The 24,569-nt window shown below is 41.5% G+C and overlaps 1 protein-coding gene across 1 annotated transcript; it reads left to right on the top strand.

Annotated features, from left to right (window-relative positions):
* Window positions 1-1,308: 1,308 nt before the first annotated feature.
* On the top strand, window positions 1,309-23,029 carry fxn (frataxin). The gene is made up of 6 exons (XM_030417308.1): window positions 1,309-1,499; window positions 1,641-1,721; window positions 2,017-2,108; window positions 2,200-2,311; window positions 22,155-22,252; window positions 22,625-23,029. The coding sequence occupies exons 1-6, from the start codon at window positions 1,392-1,394 to the stop codon at window positions 22,761-22,763; spliced, it is 630 nt and encodes a 209-aa protein (XP_030273168.1). The 5' UTR covers window positions 1,309-1,391; the 3' UTR covers window positions 22,764-23,029.
* Window positions 23,030-24,569: the final 1,540 nt, after the last annotated feature.

Below are 24,569 nucleotides of genomic sequence, written 5' to 3'. Positions count from 1 at the left end.
ACTTATAATGCAAATATAAATTGTTGTTTGCTAAATATGTGCATAAATTGAAAAAATTTACAAAGTTATATGTAACTATTTACATTTAAATGCAGGCAATGCTCATTCAGCAGTCTCCTCATTGTTTTGACTCATTAAACAAAAACCGACTACTACAAATACTACATAACACACTAACTATACACTCCAAACTCCGTTGTTGCCTGTCATTCATCCACCTCCGTCACCCCAACAACTTCCTGTTCCTCAATATCAAACTTGCTGCTTGGACACTTTCGTGACAAAAGGCTGTTTTTACCGTTTCTTCCTGCACCAGACACAAAGCAAACGTGACGGCAATGTTCGCGAAAAAGTGTGGCGGACATTATTTACCCCAAGTCCGGTTTTGGACGTGCCGGTGCGTCCGGTTCGTCGACTGGGAAGTGGGCCGTGTGGGTGGGTTAGCAGCTAGCTACACACGCACATCCGAAGATTCCGATTCCACTTTGTTGTCCCCGCGTCTCCGGATCTCCTCAGACCGGAACAGACTCGGTCCGGACTCGTTTAGTCTCATTAATCCACAACAGTCAGTTTAGATGCACAGAACAGAACAGAACGGGACCTAACTACCGGCAAAATTCTGGTCCAGCTCGCGCCGCTGCAGGTATAAATCTGCTTGTTTCTTAAGGTGGGCTCTGCAGTGATTGGCTCTGGTGCTCACGTGACTGTGATGGCTCCGGTGGACAATGCTCGTGGAATTCGTAAAGTATTTCTGAAATAATTTATTAACGGTATCATTGCAATCCAAACAAATGCGACATTGCACACCCTTGAACCACGCAGCAGCCATGTTGAAAGTCTCAGGTCAGTCTAATCCTGATCCGCAGAGATATTTGAGGCACAGATATATATACACACACACACACACACAGAGACAGAGATTCCTTGCTTTTATAGAGAGATAGGTGGAGACCCTTCAGCATTGAAAAAAAAGCATGAGTGCAGAAAGAACTTAGTCAGTTCACTGAATGTTGAGAGAGAGATGGGGTTGACATGCAGCAAAGGTCCACAGGTAGTGGGATCGAGCACCACTGCAGCAGGGACACTGTACATGGGGCCCACATGTGACCAACTAACTCACTGTGGGGTCCCACAAAATATATTTTCTTGCCGCTGGAATACAGCCAGGAGCTGATCTAAAGAGATCTTGAAATATAAAAAATCAAGCTGCTTTCACTACCTTCTGAGAAAGAGAGATTCGGTGGTCTGTGAAAGGTGACACACCTCCGCCCTTCCACTAGGGGCAGTATGTGGCTGCTGAACGTCCGTTTTGAATCAGCCAATAAAAACGAAGATAAGAAGGCGGAAGGAGAACAGGACATTATGACGTGTGAGCAGTCTGACTGTTGACCATGTTATCCTTTACCAGAACCGCCGGTATTCACTTTCAGGTGTTTCACCTGGCCAACACACAGCTGTTCACAGCGACAGCGCAGAGAGTCCGGACACTGTCGAACCAGGTAGCTCCGTCCGGAACAACCGACACGCTGCTATCGTTTGCTAACTGTGGCACGTAACGCTTGTTAGCTGTTACATCATATTGCATCATGTAGCATATCCTCAATATCAGGCAACTCTCATATTATCGTTTAATATTCCAGGTAAGGAGATTGTCTGACTTTATGGGAGTCCGTCCGTTTACCAAACATCCGCTGAATCCCATCTGTCAACTTCCGAACAAAGTAAGTCCCTCTTCCAGACTCCATTTAAGAAAATGACATTTTAATTATGTATTTTATTTCCCCTATCAACAAAGGGGATGAAGTGACTGACAAGGAAAATTGGAATGTCATTTATCAGTTACCATAATTGGGTGAGATACTTGCTAAGTGAACCTAGAAATTCCATCAAATACCTATCAAAGTGAGAAACTGAAAAAGGGCATTCAGGTGGATTTAGACAATTTATACAAATTCTGATGATCGCTATTAATGTCCTCCTTGTTTAATATCTGACCTCAGTATTTCCCTTTGTCAGTGGTTAGAGAGCAGAGGCGATGGTGACAGGTGGAAGAAAAGCATCCATCTGACATCATCCAGGCAGGAGAAAACCAGCCCTGTGCAGATAAGGTCTCTCACAGATATTTGGTTCTCTAAGCGTTGCGAGTTTGCGTCGATTGTCGAAGCAAATATTCCACTCCTGTGTGTTTCTGTCTGACAGTGAGGCAGAATATGAGAAGCTGGCAGACGAGACACTGGATGCTCTGGCTGAGTATTTTGAAGACCTGATGGATGAAGCTTTCACTGCAGCAGACTATGATGTTGTCTTCTCTGTAAGTCTTTCTGTTTTTATGCTTACTGACACTGACGCATCTCTGATTGCTCGGCATGGTGTTTTTACACTCAGATAATAGGATGATGGGCCACAGTTGCACACCTGAGAGGAATACTACCGGGTTGTTTTTGTGGTTCTTATATTTTACACTGTATTTATTTGGTATACTGGTCTAAACAACTATAAAAATAGTAGTGGAAAAAAGGGAATCCTCACATCTATAAACCTTAGATAATTGGATATTCTATTAAATAACTATTAATAAACAATCTATTAATTGGCTCCCCAAATTAGTTGACTTATTTATCAACTCACTGATTAAATAACTGACTGTATCTAGCTTGTATCTTAATTTTTAATCTGGAGGTCTTGGGACACAGCCAGGGAGCCGCTCTACAGGGCTGGAAGAGAGACAAGATCATAAATCCACAGAGCCTGGATCTCATCTGACACTGTCACCGTCATCACAACACAACAATAATTACTCTGATCTGTCAATCAATTCAATTCAATTCAATGGGGCTTTATTGGCATGAAAGTTTGAAAAAAATATCAATATTGCTTAGGCGTTTTGTCCAAACATTTGGACATTAATAATAATTTAAACACAAACACAACATCAAGATTGATTTACATTAATTATATATACTGTGCTGTGTGTGTGTGTGTGTGTGTGTGTGTGTGTCGGTCACTCACTGTCCCTTAGGTTGTGGCATGCTGATATATATTGGGCAGCAAGATATGCCCTGTCTCCTTCTCCCAGGAGTATATTTATTTTTGATTGGTCAATCAGCTCTTTGAAATCGGAGATTAAAGAGCTGAATTTGTTCAAATAAATGTTTCTTGTGTCATTGAATTATTCAAATTTTAGGAGAAAGTGCATCTCTGTCTCGACCTCACCTGTTGAACAGTGACCACATGTTCCGTTTTCTTTTGGTTGCCATGATTTTTTGTGTCTTCCTGTTTGGATTGTCAGTTTGTGGTCACTGAGCCTGTACCTGGTCAGGATCTGTCTCTGCTTTCTATCTCTGACAGTAGAGAGATATTCTGCTAGTTCATAATCTCTGTTTAGGGCCAGATAACGTTCTAATCTATTTAGGGCTGCTCGATTATGGCAAAAATCATAATCACGATTATTTTGATTGACATTGTAATCACGATTATTAAAGACGATTATTCGTTGATTTGAGAACAAGCACTTTTTGAACTTTGAATTCTGGTATTTCTTTTAACACGATAAGTTTGAACTGAAAAACAAAAAAAAAATGCAAATAAATAAGAGAAAAATACATCAATAAAATGAATTAAAAAATAAACACCATTCCGATGCGGCTCAATCATAGGTCCGTTGTGGTGGCAAAATATAATGCTGTTGAAGTGATGGTAACACATAGTGTGTCCTTAATTGAGGCCTGTGTGGCAGTGGCAGGAGTCAAGAAGCTTTTCATTTTTGAGTTTTTTTGTTCCTTCACTACTTGGTCATGTATTACTCTGTGTGTGGACTTTAAATGGATAAACAAATTGTTCGTGTTCCCTTGAGGTGCAGACACGGTCGTATGACATATCTTGCACAATATGTTCGTCTGTTCCGAGTCAGACTCCTCGAAACCGAAGTGTTTCAACACCACAGAATTCGCTTTACCTTTCTTCCCGACCAAAGGCTGCATTTCTGCCATCTTCTACCGTCTTCGTCTACATGTTTTTTCAAAACATGCACTGCATTTACCACACAAGACATGGCGTGCGGCAGAATGATCGTTTTATTACGATTATCTTGTTTTCATGATCGAGGTAAGCCAAAATCGAAATTGAAATTCAATTAATCGCCCAGCCCTAAATCTACTTTGGCTTTTAGTTTCTTCTTTCAAAAGTTCAAGATAGGTTTCTTTACATTGTGTTATAATTTGCTTTACTCTGATTGGTGTTTGGAGAGCAGTGTTGCTGTGAGGATGGTCAGACTGTGTCTGAGAGGGGGCAGTTAGCCTCAGTACCAACTGACATGGGGGACAGTTCTGGGCTCAGCTCTTGAGTTTGGAGGGCTTTGGAGTGGAGTGTGTCTCGGGGCTGGATTTCAGGTGGTTAAAAAAGTTGAGTGTTCTCTTGTGAATGTTGATTATCAGTGGGTATCTGTCTAATTCTGCTCTACATGCATTTGTTGGTGTGTTTCTGTGTACGTGTAAGACGTATCTGAAGAATTCTGCAAGTAAAGATTCTGTTGGGTGTTTGTCCCAGCGGGTATAGCTCTGATGACTGAGAGGACCCCATACTTCACTACCATACAGCGCAATGGGCTGGATGACACTATTAAATATGTTAAGCCAGATTTTGACTGAAATTGGAAATTATAAAATGTTCTCTTAATTGCATGTAAGGCTCTATGAGCTTTTTCTTTTAGGCTACGTTTACACGATGACGGTCTGAACAGAAGATGCAAAAGTGGTGTCGCGTCTTCACTTTTTATTCCGCGTTTAGACAAGCATTTTTGGGAGGAAATCTGTGTGCATACGGTGATGCAAAAGTGTGTGGAATTCGATTGGGTATGCATGCCCGGCAGCTAGGTGGTGCTGTGATACACTATCACACAACACCGCCACGTCTAAGCGCATGCGTAGAATCTTCCTTCTTCTCTAATGTGCGCCGTGAAAACCAAAACATGGCTAACGCCGGTAATAAGAAGAATTTCGTCTGGTCAGATGAAGAAGTGGAATTATTGCTTCAGGTTACACTAGACTATGTCCGTTTATTAGAGCTGCCAGAGCAGCTTGAAGGTCCGATGCATGGCAATAATCCGACATGGTTGTTTATTTCCCTGTACTGGTGCATGTATGTGACGTAAACACGTACGCGACGTGAGCAGATCTGAGCAGAGTTTTGCATTTTGCCAGTGTACACGGAAACGCTGTGGCGGAGCGTATCCAACTTTTCCACTCTGGAGGGTGGTTTCAGATTTTTGCATTTTTAAGCCCCAAAAACGCTGTCACCGTGTAAACGAAAGGCACTTCTGATAAAATATTTTGTCGTTTTTACCTGCAATTGTCCTCGTGTAAACGGGGTCTTAGTGCATTCACTGCCATGTTGAAACTCACTGATGCTGTGATGGTTATACCAAGGTAGGTATAACTCATGCTATGTTCAATGACATGGTTATTTTTGGTAAACTGGTGTTTGTTCTTCTGACATCTGGGGCGTTTTTGAAAGATTATGATATTAGTTTGCTTCATATTTACTGCCAGCGCCCAGTTCTGACAGTACTTTTCTACTATGTCCAGCTGTTGCTGTAGTCCTTGTTCAGTAGGAGACAGTAGAACAAGGTCATCAGCATAAAACAGAGACTTCACCACTCTATCTAGGAGGGAGAGGCCAGGAGCAGCACACTGATCCCATTTAACAGCAAGTTCATTTATATACATGTTAAATAGAGTCTGACTTAAATTTCAGCCCTGGCGCACACCTCTTCTCTGGGTGAAGAAGTCAGTTTATTTGTGTCCAATTTTAACAGCACACATATTTTCCGAATACATTGATTTGACCAGGTCATACATTTTGCCCCCTATACCACCGTATAGGAGCCTGTAATAGAGCCCTTCATGCCAAATAGAGTCAAAAGCTTTCTTGAAAACAATGAAACAAGTGAATATTTTACCATTTTTTGTTTGGTGTACATGTTTGTTAATTAAGGTGTGAAGGTATACATGGTCGGTGGTGCGGTGTTTTGGGAGGAAGCCAATTTGGCTTTTACTCAAGATGGAGTGTAACTCAAGGAAATCTAGTATTCTTTTATTGAGAATACTGCAGAATTGTTTACCCAGACAGCTGCTGACACAGATGCCATGGTAGTTATTTGGGTCTGATTTGTCCCCACTCTTATGAATGGGGGAAATGAGCCCTTTGCACCAGATGTCAGGAAACCATCCTTACTGTAGTACAGTATTGAACGACATTCAACACTGTACCCTGCATCTCTGGGGTGCTGCATTTGAGCATTTCATTTTAAATGCTGTCTTGACCACAAGCTTTGAATGAATGAATGAATGAATGAATGCTTTATTTCAAATTTGTGAATAATATATTACACTTGAAGCTCTAGTCATTAAAACCCTTTGTATGTTTGAAAAGGAGTAGGAAAAAGCATTAGCTTATTAATTCCTACCCCTTCTCCACTTAGTACCTAGTACTATAGGTTATCTTACTTCCTGTGTATCCTGTTTTTTTTTTTTTTTTTTTTTAATACTCTCAACAAAAACAAACAATCACCAACAAACAACACAATAACCGCTTGTGTAAAAATAAAATAAATGACAAGTATGGCAAAATGTGAGAACCCTAGTGTTTGTCATACCCCTCTTCTTCCCTGTACCTTGTAAATACCATCTGTTTGTACCGCTGTTTGAATTTGCTCATGGCTGGACATTGTCTGAGCTCCTCCGCTAGTCTGTTCCACAGTTTCACTCCACATATTGAAATGCAAAAGGTTTTTAAAGTTGAGCGTGCATACAGATGTTTTAGATTCAGTTCCCCCCTCAGATTATATCCCCCTTCTCTCAGAAAAAAACATGCTTGAATATTTACTGGTAGTATGTTGTTTGTTGCTCTATACATGATTTGTGCTGTTTGGAAGTGTACCAGATCAGTGAGTTTCAGTATTATTGATTTTGAGAATAAGAGGTTATTGTGTTCTCTGTAACCAGTGTTATGAATTATCCTGATTGCTCTTTTTTGCAGAATCGACAGTGGATGTAGTGTAGATTTATAAGTATTGCCCCAAATCTCTGCACAGTAACTCAAATACGGTAATATCAGTGAATTGTAAAGAATGTGGAGGGATTTGTGGTCCAGAAAATGTTTTGCCTTACTTAGTACTGAGATGCTCCATGACAGTTTGTTTCGAACATGCTTTATGCGAGGTTTCCATGTTATTTTTTCGTCCATAATTACACTCAGAAATTATATTTTCATGTACCCTTGCGATGTCCACACCGTCTATCTGTATTATTGCTTGAGTGTTCATTTTACAGTTCCCAAACAACATGAATTTGGTTTTGTTTAAATTTAAAGATAATTTGTTTCTATCAAACCACCTTTTTAATTTACACATTTCTTCAGTGATGCACCCCAGAAGCTCTTGTAAATTCTTCCCTGAGCAAAACATGTTTGTGTCGTCTGCAAATAGTACCAATTTCAATATATTTGAGACGTTGCATATATCATTTATATATAGAATAAACAGTTTGGGACCCAGCACTGACCCCTGGGGGGACGCCACGGGCAATGTCCAAGCACGACGAGCTATAGTCTCCCAACTTCACAAATTGATTCCGGCCCTTTAAATAACTCTCAACCCAGTGCAAAACTATCCCCCCGATCCCGTACCGTTCCAGTTTATTGATTAATATGTCATGATTGATTGTGTCAAAGGCTTTCTTAAGATCAATGAATATTCCAATTGCATATTGTTTATTTTCTATGGCGTTAGTGATTACCTCTAATGATTCCATTAATGCCAGTGATGTTGAACTGTTTGGTCTGAATCCGTACTGATTGTCAGTGAGTGATATAATTTTGAATTTGTCTAATCGATTATTGAATACTTTTTCTAGAATTTTTGAAAATTGTGGTAGTAATGAGACGGGTCTGTAATTTGTGAATTGGTGTCTATCTCCAGATTTATACAGCGGTACAACTTTAGCTATTTTCATTTTGCTTGGAAATTTGCCAGTTTGGAATGATAAATTACAGATGAAAGTTAGCGGTTCTGAAATCCCCTCAATGACCTTTTTCACAATTTTCATATCGATGTTTTTGCCATCAGTAGATGTTTTATCTTTACATTTATTTACAATATCAATTATTTCTTTCTCTTCCACTGCTGTGAGGAACATTGAGTTAGTGTTTCTATCTATAAGATTATCATTCCAATCCTGTGATGACGGGGGATCAGGAATTTTTTCAGCCAGGTTTGGTCCAACACTCACAAAGAACTGGTTAAAGCTATTCCCTATATCATCCATGTTTTCCTTTCTGATATTATTATCTATGAAATACTGAGGGTAGCATTGTCTAGAGCCATTTTTGATAATGCTGTTTAGTATATCCCATATTCCTTTAATATATCTTTTATTTTTATTTAATATCTCATGATAGTATTCCTTTTTACTTTTCCTTATAATACTGATTAATTTATTTTGATATTTTTTGTATTTATTTTCAGCCTCTTTAGTTCTTTCTTTTATAAATTCTCTATAGAGTGTATTTTTCTTTTTACAGGCATTCTGTAACCCCTTAGTGATCCATGGTCGATCTGAGTATTTATGTACTATATTGTTTAATAGGACAGTTTTTATTATATAATTATGTAAATATGCTTAAAAATGTGTTGTATGCCCTATCAATATCACTTTCCTTATACACAGCATCCCACTTTTGTGCACATAGGTCATTTCTCAGTGCCTCCATAGTTTCATCTGTCCTCAGCCGTCTATATGTTGTCTTTTCATCTGTCTGATTTCCTTTAAATTCACTATCGTAAACTGTGAAGACTGGCCAGTGGTCACTGATGTCAATGATCAGTAATCCGCTGACAGTGTTGTGTTCAATATCATTGGTGAAGATGTTGTCGATTAATGTGGAACAGTGAGGTGTGATTCTGCTAGGTCTGGTGATTTTTGAATAAAGGCTCATGCTGTACATTGTATTAATGAATTAGTCTGTTACTTTGGATTCAAAAGATCAGTATTGAGGTCGCCACAGATGAAAATGACTTTTTGATTAACCTTTGAAAAAGATGCCTCGATCCAGTTATTAAATGATTCTATGCTAGAACCTGGTGCCCTATATATACAGCTGATTATTACATTTTAGTTTTTTTCTCTACAGATTTCAATTGTTATACTTTCAAACAGATTGTCCACAGCAGTTGACATATTTTCCACTACCCTATAGTTCAAGTCTTTGTCCACATACACAGCCACACCTCCTCCGCTTTTGTTCTTTCTGTTGATGTGGTTGAGTTCATATCCATCCAGCTCGAAATCCATTCCTTTATCAGCTTTAATCCATGTTTCTGATATGGCAATAATCTTCAATGGTTTTGTTAATTTACTCAAGTAATCCTTAATGTTACTAAAATTTGCGTACATGCTTCTGCTGTTGAAATGGATTATGGATAGTTTGTTATCCGTTTTAATGGTCTGATTGTACTGTTCGTCCGTATAGTAACAGCAATTATAAGTAATATTAGAAAATAAATTATTGTCTGGATCTATATCGTTTTCTATGTCCAGTACATTATGGTCTGTATATTGAAAAGTTTTCAGTTCCATATTGTCGAGATCAAAAGTCCTTTGAGTTGTGTCGTCATGGTTCCCAGATGAAGGTGTATGAGATATTTCCAACGGTGTCATGATCGTGTGTGGAATGGATCATACCTTACAGTCCGGTTCATGATGCTTACTGGTACCTGTCCAGCTCCTCCATGTTCCTGATGACGACAGTTTTTGCTTGTTCTGGCGTTCCGTTCAGCTTGATCAGTACTTTACAATTGCTTGTCCATGTGCTTTGAATTTTCCCTTGTTTTTTCAGAATGCATGCTTTTCTTGCGATGTCGGAGTTTCGTTTTGTGAGGTGCTCGTTAATGAATACATTCGTTCCTTTAAGTTTCCTTCCCTGCTTCAACAGTGCCGACTTGTGTTTTCTGTTTACAAATCTCATGATAATGGCTGATGTATTTCCGTCACTTTCCCGGGGCAGAGGGTGGCAAGCCTCTATGTTGTTTAAATCCACTTCAATCCCCTTTGAGTGGAAGAAGGCAGCCACCTGTTGCTCTACCGATCTGTCATCCTGCTCACCGGGCTCTCCCCCTGTTGTCAGTGGTTGCCGCCCGGGCGTATGACCGGGGTTTGATGCGGAGCCCAGTCACAATTACATCATTGATCCTGGAGTATTGCTCCAGGTCCGCCACTCTGTTCTCCAGCTCCACCAGACGCCGGTCCTTCTCGGCGTTCTGGATCCTGAGAGCCTTCACCTCTTCCAACAGCCCCAGGAGGCCTTTCTGCTGCTGTTTAACCGCAGAAATCTCCTCAGCCAAAAACTCTGGGGTGTTTTTAAGTTCGTCTCCCTCCTCAGCTGTCATTGCCTTCTTCGGCGGCATGCTGCTGCTAGGTAACGCTAACAATCAGCTGTTAGCCTAGCCGCCGGCTAGGTGACTTGCGAACTTTGCAACTGGCGTTGCACTTCAGTCCATGTTCCAAAATCAGCGTCATAACCAAGCAGTGTCAAAAGCCGGTGGTATCAATAGTCAGGCCGATGTCCGTAATCCAGGCTCAGTAGTAAAAGTAGAGTAATAGTCCAAAACTGAGCACCAAACACACAATGAGCGAGCGAAGGAACAGGAAACGGCTTTCCTCGGCTGGAGAGATTTTGTCTGTGTGGTCAGTTCTTCCCAAGTAATTGGGAAATCAAGGGGGTTTTGGTTGTCTTAAATTGTTTTTGTAATGTTTGGAGTTTTTCTTGTATAATATGTTGATCTGAATTGATTTGATTTATTGGTATGTCTTTGTATCCATTTTCAAAATGTGCACTCCAGATGTCACCTTTTTGGATGGGTAATGTCTGTTGCTTTATGTTGAACTTGCTCCACATATCCCAGAATTGACTCTGATTAATGGCAATCTCAATATCTTCAAGTTTCATGTGAGTATAATTTTGTCATTTGTTCCTAATTGTACATTTATATTTATTTAAAATTTCATTGTATCTAATGCGTAAGGCTGGGTTGTTTGATTTGCTTTTGTTCTCAGGTCTTTTCTGACCGTCATGCATTCTTGATCGTACCATTTCTCAGTGTTTTGCCTTTTAACAGGCTTCTGTTTTTGTTTTATGAGGTCAGCTTTTATAGCTTCCTTATGAAATATTATATTGATATCATCAGTGGCCTTGTTTACACCATCTCTGGTAGAGACATATTGCTTTTGGTCATATGTCATTCATCAGATCAGGTGAGTTCAAGGTCATGATGAATTTGTCTCCACTGTCTGGGGCCCAGCTGTAGGTAGGATTTAATTTAAACAGCTTACTTTTTGTGTTACTCATTTAATCTGAGATTTTCATGAACATATTTATTTGGTTGTGGTCTGAAAGGGGGCATTGCTGTCTGACAGTGATAGTGGAGGGGTCCATAGTCTACTACGCTAGACCCAAGAGCTGAGGAGTATGTGAATCTCCCTAAAGAGTCCCCTCTGAACCTACCATTAACTATGTACAGACCTAAGGCCCGACAGAGATGCACTATCACCCTGCCACTTTGATTTATTTCAGAATCAAGGTTGTTCCGACGGGTGATGGTTGGTGTGGTAAACGGGGGGCCTGACCAAATACATGGTTGTTGACTTGTGGGTCCATGACATCAGGTTCAATTCCTGTTCGTCCATTCAGATCTCCGGTTAGAAGCACGTTTCCCTGGGCCTGTAAGTAGCTAATTTCTGAATGGGGAGTGTCAAAGATGTCTTCTTTAAAATAAGGAGAATCTACTAGGGGTATATCAATTACACAGAGATATAGATCCCTATCAGTTATGCCTAGGGTATGATCTAATCTCAACCAAGTGTGTGATTTACCCTGTTTTACTGGTGAAATCTGATGGCAAAGATCTCCTTTACCCCACACCAAGATCCCCCCTGATGTTCTGCCCTTGCATATGTTCTTCAATTTTACAGAGGGCACCATGACTTCATTATATCCTGGAAGACAGTGAGTGAGCAAATCATTTTGACGCCATGTTTCTGTCAATACAATTATATCAACGTCTTTGATAGATTTAATTAATTCAGGGTTTCCGCTCTTCAGCTCAAAGGTTGAGGAGTGGAGACCCTGAGTATTTCAACAGCTTATATGAAATGAACACATAAGAAAACAAACAAAATGAACCTTATAGTGAGACAAATATTAAAATACCTACAACTATCTATACATTTATAATACCAAATAATGATTTCACATAAATTCCATGGATGTATGTACTATTTTTACTAATATTATCTACTGAATACTACTATTTGCTAATATTACTATTACTAACTAATAATATATTTACATATTACTGATATGTGAAAGTGCTGCTCTGTGAGTGGGAAGGGGGACCAGGAGCAGGTGCTGTTGCATAGTTCTGCTGCTGTGGATGGAGAGGTGGACCTGGGGCAGGTGCTGTTGCATAGTTCTGCCGCTGTGGATGGAGAGGTGGACCTGGGGCAGGTGCTGTTGCATAGTTCTGCTGCTGTGACTGGGGAGGTGGACCAGGGGCAGGTGCTGTTGCATAGTTCTGCCACTGTGGATGGACAGGTGGACCTGGGGCAGGTGCTGTTTCATAGTTCTGCTGCTGTGGATGGGGAGGTGGACAAGTGGCAGGTGCTGTTGCATAGCTCCGTTGCTGTAGATGGGATGGTGGACCAGGGGCAGGTGCTGCTGCATAGTTCTGACGCTGTGGATGGGGAGGTGGACCAGGGGCAAGTGCCGCTGCGTAGTTCTCCTGCCTATGCTGTAAAGGGGGATTGTGGGCAGGGACTGAGGAGGGGGAAAGTAGCCTCTTTTGGTTGTGTTTCACTGTGGTGAGGTGGTGGGCATGTGGGGAGTGGGAGTTCCAGGCTGAGCTGTTGTTTCCTCACAGCAGGGGGGGATGATCCTTGGGTGGTGATGGAGAAGAGGAGGTCTTGGATGGTCTCTGAAGCTTTTTGTAGAAGAGAGGGTGGAAGGACTGCATCCTAGTGCCGTGTCTTTGAGGGTCTTTGCAAAGATCCTCATCTTCTCTTTGTGAAGATGGAGTCTATCATATAGGTCCCAGGTGCCAATGGTTGGGTAGAGGGCCAGGTGGATGTTGGGTAAGGTGGCACATCCTCTTCTGATCTCCATATTGATGTCATGGATGACATGAGGAGGGGTGTCTGTCCTAGGTAGCAGGGTGGAGATCACAATGCTGGTGTCAGGTAATTCCTTACTGGCCTGCTCTGCCATCTTCCTCACTGCCTCAGCAGTGTCCTTTCGGAGGCTATGCAGGTCATTTGTTCCTGTGTTGATCATCAGGTATTGAGGGCTCCTGAGGGTCTCCTTTTTTAACAGCTTCATTGCCTGGCCTGTGGTGCTGTGGTGTTTTGACAGCACTTTTTTACCAGGAAAAAGCTTGTTTGTGTCCAGGAATTTTCCATTTGAGTCAGCCAGCAGGACCACTTGTGGAGCTTGTTCTTCTGGCTGAGTGGAGGGCAGCTGGGATGGGCAGAGCTGGCTGTTGGCGGCTGGCTGTGTGGGTGTATCAGGAGTTGCCAGGGTGTTGTTGGGCTGGGTGCAGAGCTGAGACAGTGGGCCAGAGACAAGGCAGTGGTTTTGGACACTTGCAGGGAGAGTCTGTGTTTCTGTGGTTGTCACTGTGGGGACTGCTGAGAGTTGGTCTGTCAGGTGTTGGACTTTCCTGGCGAAACTCTTTTCTCTATTCTCAGCATCCTCCTCTACTTTGGCCAACTGAGCATGGAACACACTGTTCTCCTGTTTTAGTGCCTCTATACTTCCTCTGAGGTCAGATGCCAAGGCTTGGTTGTCTTTCTTGAACTGCTGGAGTTCCTCATGAAGCTGCTGCACAGTGGTGTCTTGGCGGTCAGACAGCCTGGCCTGGGTCAGCTTTTTGAATTCAGTAAAGTCCAGTTCCAGCAGGGCCATACTCTCCTTTAACTGGTTGGTGGAGCTTGCAGGTGTGGGAGGGGCAGAGATGGATAAGGTGGTGGAGTTCTCTGTTGAGGTCTCATCATCTTCACTGTCAGAGGGGACATTGATCCTCTTGGTGTTCACCTCAGCTTTTAACAAGGAGAATGCCTCTTCAAAGGTCTCCAGGTTGGTTTAATTTCCCTGGACCATAATCTTTCCTTTGGTGAAGTAAGTGATGGTGAGCAGGGGGTCATCCTTGTCAAGGTGTTCATCTTTACAGATCTTTAATCTGCCTCCTGAGCCGATGCCCTCACTTGATACATGCATAATTGTTGCACAGTGTATCTTTCCAGATGTAGATGGAGTCAGTGAAGAATATGAGGTTGTTCTTCTTCCTTCCTTCATTGTGTTTGGTGTAGTCAGTGAAGAGGACCTCTGGATTTTCCCGTAGTGTCTTTTCCTTGTGTTTCTCCCTAGCTGCTGCACTCTTACATTTAGTAGGGTATCCAACCTCCCTGCTTTCTGTCCTGTTAGCTGCCTTGTGACTAGTTTCCATGGCGATCACTTGTTTACTCCACAGGAGGCAGGGCTAACTGTTTACTTTCTTTGCTTTTGAGCCTTTAATCACGGTATTTTTTGGTTTGTTTGTTCTTCCTCTTTTCTTCATAGGATACCTCTTCTGTTATCGTCTTTAGTGCAGTTTCTGCTTGTAAATGTTGGTAACAATGGTAGGTAGTATCTGAGTTAGCAATTGATATTAGGTTACACAGTTGACAGCTAGCTAGTTGACGGTTAGCTAGTTGTTTTGATGTAAATTATATATCCAAAGATTATATTTTTCCCTCTGTTTTGATAATGAATTTTGTTACCTCTTCTCTGTGAACTAGCTCTCATCTCACTTATCAGTTAGAAGAGATGTCTAGTCAGCAGGTCTATTGGTGCAGCCTTTAGTCCTGATGCTGTGTCACTCTGCTGTGCTGAGGTAGAGGGACAGGAGCACCTGCTGCTGTGTCACTGGGCTGGTGGTAAAATATGTATAAGTGCATCTGAAGAGAGAAGAGAAGTATATGTGACCACTGCATGTTACATTTAATAAAAAAAACAGATGCTTGATGTGTGCTATACATAAGACTAATATAGGTTAATAATTAAAATGTGATTAGATTCATTCAACGTTATTGTTATTGCAATGCAATGCAATTCAGTCTAACCAGAGTGCAAGTGCAGTGTATATATTTCGCCTATGAATGAGATGGGAAAGCTAAGGTGTGGAGTATTAACAATAATACACTTTAACTGCACTTTAACACTGATGTAAACTTTAACAAAAGCTTTCAACTACCCTATTACAAAGGGGGAAAAACTCATGGAAAACTAATGGCATTTTAACTGACATACAAGCAGGAAAACAGCCAGTAGGTTAAAATAACACCTGAACAGGCCTAATGTTAACCAAATGTCCCTGATGAATTTAAGTGGAGTAACATAAACTTATGTCGACTCAGTTACTTATTGTTTATTAAACAATGCTGCTATCGTCCGATGTAAGCTAGCAAGCTAACACTCTGCTCCAACAACGATAACTACAATCACTGTTCTACAACCAACTATTAATTTTGTTCACTTTATCACATTGACGCGACTGTACCTCTATCTTCTTCACATTTTTTTTTCCTCTTCTTTCCTTCTTTTCTTTCACTGGGTGCCGGATGGTTTCAGTCTTTTGGACCTTGTAATTCCACTACAGTGTCAGTAAATCTCTCTCTTGGTCTTGGGGTCTCGATCCGGTCAGATTCACGTAGCTAGCCTCTCGACTCGCCCCCAACACAGAGGGCAGGTACAGTGCAATGTTTGGAGTAATCGGGGTTCGATTATTTTCCCCTGTGACCTGCCTGTGACCTACATGACGTCATTTCAACACTTTTATACTCGTACCCACAAACTTGAATTTGTGTTCACAGTGAAGACTTCGTAGTTGTAGAAATAAGAGTTGTACTCACAAGACTTTGCACTCACAGCTTTTAGATTCATACTCACATAAAAACGATCCTAACCCAAACAATTTCTCAGAGTCGCGTACATGACAGTAGAATTTTGTGTACAACAATTTTATTGACATACAAATGTCTAACATTACGAATATGAATGGTATCCCTGAGCATTCTTACAATAACCAGAATATGCCCAGACTTCAGATTTGGTTCTCTTTGAAGGCGGAAAAAATGCCTTAAGGGCCGCTACTATCAAGTCTTCCCTTCCGCCATGTCTTCTTCACTACAAAACAAACGCACATTGTGCGCTGCAGATGCGTAGTGAGTATCTTGCGAGTTTTACACACTGTGGTTATCGACCATGGCAGTTACCATGGTAATTAAAACTTAACTGGTAACCTTCACCGTCGGGAATTTTACTGTGGTTTACAGTGACACCGGTAACCGTTACATCCCTAGGCTGGAGTAAAATGAACTGAGGCTGTGAAGAGAGATGTTCATATTTAATTTTTGGAAATGTCCACATGGTCGGTAAATGCAATTTAGGATTAACCCTGTTTTTATATTTAATGAATACATGGCTGTAGAGCTGTCCCAAATGATTAATCTAGCGATTATTTTTTCAATTAGTCGACTAATCTAACGATTAATTTAATGTTGCATGACCAAACAAAAATAACGTAGTAACTGTAACTGTCGTTGGTAACTTATATGAGGAAAAAATACAGCAGTTATAGGCGGAGCAACGTCTGTCCTCCCGCCTGTCCTACCGACTCTTCGTCACATTTCTGCCCGAAAAACAGCGTCTGTCACCGGCAAAAACCTTTAACTCACTCAAGTGGTTGTGTTGATAGAAATCACCGCAATGGTCAGCACTCCCGACCAAGACTTCAGTGAACTTTCCCCCAGAAAACAGCCTCCATCCCCGCAAGTGACAGAGTCAAGCAGCGACCTGTTTACTGATGGCGATTATGTAATTTAGCGCGAAAAACGTAACTCTTTCACTACACCTTCCAGGATGTTTAGGGGCCAGGTTCACATTATAAATGGTCCGCGGGTTTAGACACCTGGGAAACACCCTGACATCATCATCATGACGTGTAACATCATGGGCTCTATCTTGCACTAAGTGCAATTGACTTTGTACACGGGCGCTTGTATAATTCCTATTTTGCATTCGACGCACATTGGAATTTTCCCTCCTCAGACGCACGTCCTTAAATTAGGGAATGACTTTGCGCTCCCGGGGGCGGTTCAGCGAAAAGAGGAGGCGTGTTCCGGCGCAAACGTTCACTGGTGCCATTTTGCTGTTTCAGAAAACAATTCTTATTTTAAGGGCGCATGCTTGGCCATAATGTAGCGTGTGCTCAACGTGCATACACTTTGCTTCTCTTTTTCCCTCTGATATGCGACGCGCCCGCCGTAGCCGTGAGGGTTCGGGAGTGGCAATGCGCGATGTGCTCCTAGTGGAGCGGGTGGACGGAGATGGAGTTGGAGTGGAGGAGGAAGGGGCACAACAGGAGCAGGTGGTGCGTTTGGAGACTTGAGGCGATGCGCCTGAGAGGCCGCAGCAACATCGCCTCCCTGTCAAGACGGGCATTAATACCTTGCCGCATCCCGGACAGTGTGGTCCGGTCTGACAATGCTGCCACGGCGTGTAGTGGGTCTGGATTCTCTGCATCTTGGTTTTTGCGCTGCTCCCTCATCAGCTGGCCGTTGCGCACTGCTCGGCCCGTGCGCACTGCTCCCGAGGCCAGGTGCGATGTCCTGGGGATGCCAGCCTTAGAAACAATTGTGGCAATTTCCTCCCACTCCCGTTTAACCAAAGCTAATTTGGATGGGTTTCTCCCATCCCCATACAAGGCCACTTCTCGGTCTTTTACAGCCCTGACGAGAACGTCGGTCTCCTCGGCTGTGAACCGCTCCTGGCGTGCGCCTGGCAAATTCGCTGTTATAATAGCAATCCACCATGGAACAAGCGTGCCTGCTTTTAAAGGGAATGTGAGATGACGCTCTGATTGGTTTATTGCACGTTACGCCCAAACCACACCTATGACTGATGTAGCTACTTCGGACCAACCCATTTTAGATTTGCGTCGGGCGCAAGAGTCAATTATCCCGCCGGCATAATAGCAACAGCGCCTGAGATCCGCCCACAAAGCTACTTGCATTTTGCGTGTGATACTTGCGTTTCAGATTGTTAAGATAGAGCCCCATGTCTCTTTAGGAGCACCAGTGCAGCTTTCTGTGTAAATAACATGGCGGTTCGTCTTTATTCCAGCGGCGCTTCGCTCTGTGTGAATGACCAACGGCGGAGAATTGACAAATTTATGTCGACGGTTACGCCGACATGTCGTCCCAGCCCTACATGGCTGTCACTTTCTAAGGAATGGTTGGATGTACATAGATACAAGTCTAAAAAAATAAGTACACCTTTTTAAATAAAAGTACACTTGCTGAGGTTCTGTCTGAGTTCACATTAATAGAACACTACCTAATTCAGACTTTTATTTGCCACTCAGTGTGCTTGTTGATGTATTTGGCCATTTTGTTATAATAGATAATCAGAGGTTCCTACCTGGGCTGTCTGTTTGTATTTAAAATCCACACATTTGTTTGAAAGTAGGGTGAAAAGGTAATATTCAAGCTGTCTTAACTCTTTTGAAAAAGCACTATTAGGCTGTATTGTAGTTTACCTTGTGATCCAGCTGAGGGTGCTCCAAAACTTCACTATGAGATGACTTGTGGTGCTATTGATCAATAATCTGCGGTAATTATTATGTAATCTTGAAAAAGAAAAGTCAGAAGAGTCACCCTGAGAAGACAGTTACAACACCAAAACATGTGAGAAGCACTTTGTGAAGTATCTTGGGCTCCTCAGCATTGCAGCCTTTGGCTGCATCCTCATGTTCAGACTTCACATCTCATCCAGTCAACAAGGGGAGGGAACTTGGCAATATGTATTCATGTTAATAGTTGTTGCTGAATGTTTACAGTAATCAAATTAATAACAGAAAGTCTTTTTTTGTTTTTTTTCACCAGAATGAAAATAATTGAAAAAATCATATCTCCATTAGTTCTCACTTTCTTGTAACCACATTTTGGTTCTGTGTAGTATTAATGTAGTTCTATTACATCGAGAAGTTATTTGGTCCTGAATAAAAGATCTTGTTGGATACAGTTTCAGAACTGAATCCACTTTTTGGATTCTTTTGACTGTAGATCTTCCCAAAAATGATCATATTAATTTCCTTAAAATGTATGTATGTGAACGTGTCGGTATTCCTTGCATACATATTATGTGTTGTATTACTCCTTCATTGTTTATGATTTTTTGAAACAAGCTCATTCTTTATACTTTTCACTGGCTATAATATCACAGTGTTTTTACAACATCAGTTTGTCGTTTGACTGTGTTGACTTCAAGGTTTTGTATCTGTCTGATACCTACTGAGTAGGCCTGGGCGATTAATCGAATTTTGATCGCGATTTCGATTTTGGCTTCTCACGATCATGAAAACACTGTAATCGAAGAAAAAAAACGATTAATGTGCCGCCGCGCGTCGTGTATGCAAATTACTGCGCTGTAAAAGCACAGTGAATGCACCTGTGTCGCCTGCAGCTGCAGCAGTGAGTGTGTGGATCAATTGTGAAACGAGCGATTGACAACATGGCAGAAAAGCAGCCTGAGCCTTTAGTTGAAAAGAAAGGTAGGACAACTTCGGTCATTTGGAGACATTTTGGCTTCAAATCGTTGGACGTGGAGCAGAAGGAGATTGTTTGCAAAGTCTGTCACACCGTCGTGTCTGCACCCCAGGGCAACATGACAAATTTATTTAACCATAAAGTGGTCTATGACAAAGTATTGAAGGAGCAAAAGACCCAAACTAGTGCAAGAGCGCCAACTTCAGCCACCGCCACCGCAACACAGTCCTCCATTGAGGACACGCTTTACAATGCCGCTCCATATCCAACCGGCTCCCGGCGAGAGCGAGAGATAACGGAGGCTGTGACATTCATGCTAGCTAAGGACATGTGCCCTATCAGTACAATTAGCGACCCAGGCTTCAAGACACTGGTCAAGACTTTGGACAAGCGGTACGTGTTGCCGTCACGCAAACATACAAATATTATTATCATTAACTTTTGTACTTGTTACTAATCTATCTGGTTGTTTTTCTAAAAGTTATATTTAAAGTTGAGTTTTGGTGGCTCAATAAATACTTTTTTTTAAATCAGTGAATAATCGTGTTTATTAATCGTAATTTCAATATCAAGCAAAATAGTCGTGATTATTATTTTTAGCATAATCGTCCAGCCCTACTACTGAGCCTGCCTGAGCATTGAAAGATTGAATGTAATTCAAGTAATATGGAATGAAATTGGAATGGGATTAAAGATGTAGGTTAACATCACTACTGAAGACCTTTTTTCAATATCTTGATTCATTAAATTCTTAGTAAAAATCAATCCTTCAGAAGATCCACTAATGGACAAATCACTACTGTGTGTGTCCCTACAAGCTGATGCCATTTTAGTGTGTCATTTCCAGTTCAGATTGACATATCACCGGTAGGGTTGGGAACCCAAAGTTGGTTCCAAGTTGGAACCAAGCTTCATACCAAGAACTGGCTAAATGTGGAAAAACAATAATTTCCGTTCTGCTTATCAGCCACTAAACATGATATAAAAGTGAATTAATGTTGTGCACTCACTGCCACCGAATGCACTCAAGTTGAAGCATTTTGAGTGTGTGTTTCCTGTTGTAATGTAGCCTGTCTACCACAAGGTGTCACTGCAGCTGCCCAGTGTAACATGAAGTACAGTTATTGTGGAGCGGTTAAGAGGTGAACTGTGTTGGGCTCATTGTGTATTTGTGTGTGTCAGCCTGGCTTATTGATGCACTACATTGTCACAGCTAGGTTTGATACGGCTGCTGTGGATGTGGAATCTGTGTTTCTGATTGGCTGCCTGATAAATATTCATCATTGGTGAAATGGTCGTCCTACACACGATCACGTCTTGCTATATTTTATGCAGTCGTGGAGTGAATGTGTGGACAACAAAGTGCTTTTTATTTCCTGTTTCCCGCATTTTTCATCACAGCACTTCCTGTCTGTGTTCCATGTGATCGACTCAACACAGTTTGGTTTCCTTTTTCATTCCCCTGTCTCTTCTGTACCATCTTCTTCCTCCCTGTCAGTGAATCATGAGAGGATAAGTGTGTGTGTGTGTGTGTGTGCGCGCGCGCATTGGACAGTGTTCCAATCTTGGCAACTGACCCCCTTTTTCATCTGGCTGCAGTGACATATGGGGCCATAAACAACACACAATCACACACACATACACACACACACACACACACACACACACACACACACACACACACACACACACACACACACACACAAACACACACAAATAAAGAGCCAGGAGCAGCAGTGTACCCTGCAGAGGGTGTACACTAAATCTTTGTGGAATATTGAAGAGGCTCTTCACTCTTCACAGGGGGCATTTTTGGGGTGGATCGTACAGCCCAAAATTATTTCACAGCAGGTTTTTTTTTTTTTTTAAATTGCAATGGATGTTGCAATGCTTAAAGGATTTTTTTGCATTTAATTGTGGAAACAAGCAAAAATTTCAAATATAGTTTAATTTTTTTAACTGTAAAATCACACTCATACACATTACTACACACACTTGCTATCCAATCTCTGATTTCATCATACATTCAACTTTTGTATAATGCTTGCACGACATTTTTTTAACATTTTATTTTTCTTTCTTTTTAAGACACACACACACACACACACAATGTAAGCACTTGACTATGATAATTGACTATGATAATTGCAAAAAAGTTGCGGTGATTAGACCAAATTGCAGGTTGTGCACAATTCTAAGGGATTGGTCCAATTTGCATGGTGATCACAACATTGTAACTTCCTGCTGAGACTGTTTTTGGAAGGTTGTGTTTAAAGCAATGCTAAATCCACAAAGGATCCCTTCATAGGCTTGGGAAGTTTGTCGTGTCATCTATTTGATCACCTGGCAATGTAACATTTTTATTTTTGTTCCATTTAGGTTTATTCTTCAGAAGGTTTATTACGTTTGTGTCACAGGAAATGTGTTCATGTGTGTTCATGTGTGTCCTTGGTTGATGTACAGAGTGGTGTGCTGACAGTGAAGGTGGGCGGGGACCATGGCACTTACGTCATCAACAAACAGACTCCAAACAAACAGATCTGGTTGTCTTCTCCTACAAGGTGAGATTGGAGACTCACACCACACCTGACTCCACACTGTGATTGTTTTAAGTAAACTGACATTTTATACGCACACATCACATCATCCGAGAGTGTTTGTCAGGCACCTGCCTCAGTGGTCGGTGGCCAAAAGTGCCTCTACAAAAGTCACATCTGTCTGCAGCTGTCTATCTTTGTTCCTCTGCAGTGCAGCAGCCCTCTTCTGCTGTCAATAAACACAGAGCTTTTCATGCTGCTGCAGAGTGCTGCAGAGCAGGGATGTTTAAAGCTTACATTGACTGGTTTATGGGGATCAACAAGCAGAGTAAAAGGAAGTGCACTGAAAAAAACTTCTGAGATACATGAATACATGTCTTTTTTCTGTTTTTGCAGTGGGCCAAAGCGCTACAGCTGGACAGGTGAACGCTGGGTGTACACTCATGATGGTATAAGCCTCCATCAGCTGCTTTCTAAGGAATTTTCCATTATCTTTAATAAAAACATGGACCTTTTTGACCTAGCCTATTCCTGAGTCCCCACACCTACTGATGACCTGCCTGCGATGTGACTCATTAAACAACTATAGAGCATATGGGAGCCAAAGATACATAGTGTATGTACAACTCCACTTAAACTTTCGTTACCTTTAGGCGAGCGGTTGTATATTATGTCAGTGATCTGTGTGTGTGAGTTGGTCTGTTGTTATCTATAAATTCTGCAGTAATATATTGGACATTTGTATTTAAAGGTGATAATGACACTCATGTATTATATATAAATAAAAAATTAAAAAAAGATGTTGATGTGGATTTCAGCCACATTCAGTCTCCTGTTGTCATTGCAGTCAGCATTTTCACATACTAGCAGCTGTAGCTATTAGCTACCAGCAGCTTAATTGTTCACTGGCATTTCTGACATCACTTTTTTTTTTTTGTACAGCATTTTCAACCTTTTGAGATTTTGGTCAGTGGACAATAGTTCACTAGAATAGTTGTTTGAATTTTATGTATAATATTGTAAGTTACTATGTTAAATATTAAACATGTATTGTACCATCATTAGGCAGGTCACAGGTAAAATAGGAATGTTCCAAATGTGATCTTGAAGGGCTTAGGCTCTACTCAGAACAATGATCTACCCTTTTTGATAAAAGGGTTCTTCCAGGGTTGGACAGATTTTTGACTTTCCATCCAAAGAACCCTCTTTTGAAGAACGAGTTCCTCGAGGCATCGGATTTAAAAGATCCCTGACCTCAAAGATTTACCCATTTTGTAAAAGTGGTACTTTTCATATTTAGATGACAGATTTGGATTTTGCTGCTCAAGTGTACAAGCTTAAACCAATTTGATTCAACTTGACGTAACTGAGTATTATCATTAAAACTTCTGACAGTAAGACAGCAAGATATAGCTCTCTGCGACATTCACCCCTCTTGCTGTACAGGTAGTTGAACATTGATTGGAAAAATACAGCTGTGATCAAAAAATGTAACCCCTCACTAATGCCTAAAATTATAAACCAGCACATACTGTTTATGTTTATAGAATCAAGTCACATATGTCATATATCCCTTTAACTTTTTGATGCTTTTGGAGCAAGGGGATCAACAGGTTTACTCAATATGTTTAGTGTACTCCATTTGTTACTTTAAAAAAAAGGACCTGGGCTGATAACAAGTCCAGTGTCTCTGTCATCAGTCACTAGCCGCCACACAGCAGCGTCCCTCTACAGAGCACTATTGGCAGCTGAGCCTCTGGAAATTTGCCTGATCCTGTCGGCTGCTCCTGGATCAGACCAGCCTGACACACTCTGACTACAGGATGAAGGCTGAGGCTGCTGGGAACAAGAGAATTTACTGTCTTCCTGCCAATCACATCAGAATCACTCAGGATTGGAGACTCGACTCGGCTGTGAACTGCTTGCCACAGAGCAGCTTCACCGAGTGCAACCCCAAAAGCAATCAAATGACAAGTTTGTTTGCACTGAAAACACTGGAATATGAAAGATTATCAATTACATAATTAATTCAAATAATAAATTGAGTAATTACTACAGGTCCCATGAAAAAGCAATGGGATTGCCATTGGTCTCAGGATTGATCAGTGTTAAAGTTATGGTGCTGTTTGAACTGGTCATTTAGATGCCAGGCTACCTAAGCTAGTTAGCTAATGTAGCTACATTTAGCAGCACTTGTTCTTTACTTTGGCTCCAAAGCTACCAACCTCTATAAATCACCTTGGCACTGAAACTGATCTCTGTCCTTCTCGGGGGTGGCGTTACGCCCTGGTACATCAAGATTTGAATCGGAGTAGCTGGAGGACACCAGAGTGAAAAACTT

Source organism: Sparus aurata, chromosome 5, assembly GCF_900880675.1.
Source record: "Sparus aurata chromosome 5, fSpaAur1.1, whole genome shotgun sequence".
Taxonomy (NCBI): domain Eukaryota; kingdom Metazoa; phylum Chordata; class Actinopteri; order Spariformes; family Sparidae; genus Sparus; species Sparus aurata.
This window is presented reverse-complemented; position numbering and strand designations above follow the sequence as displayed.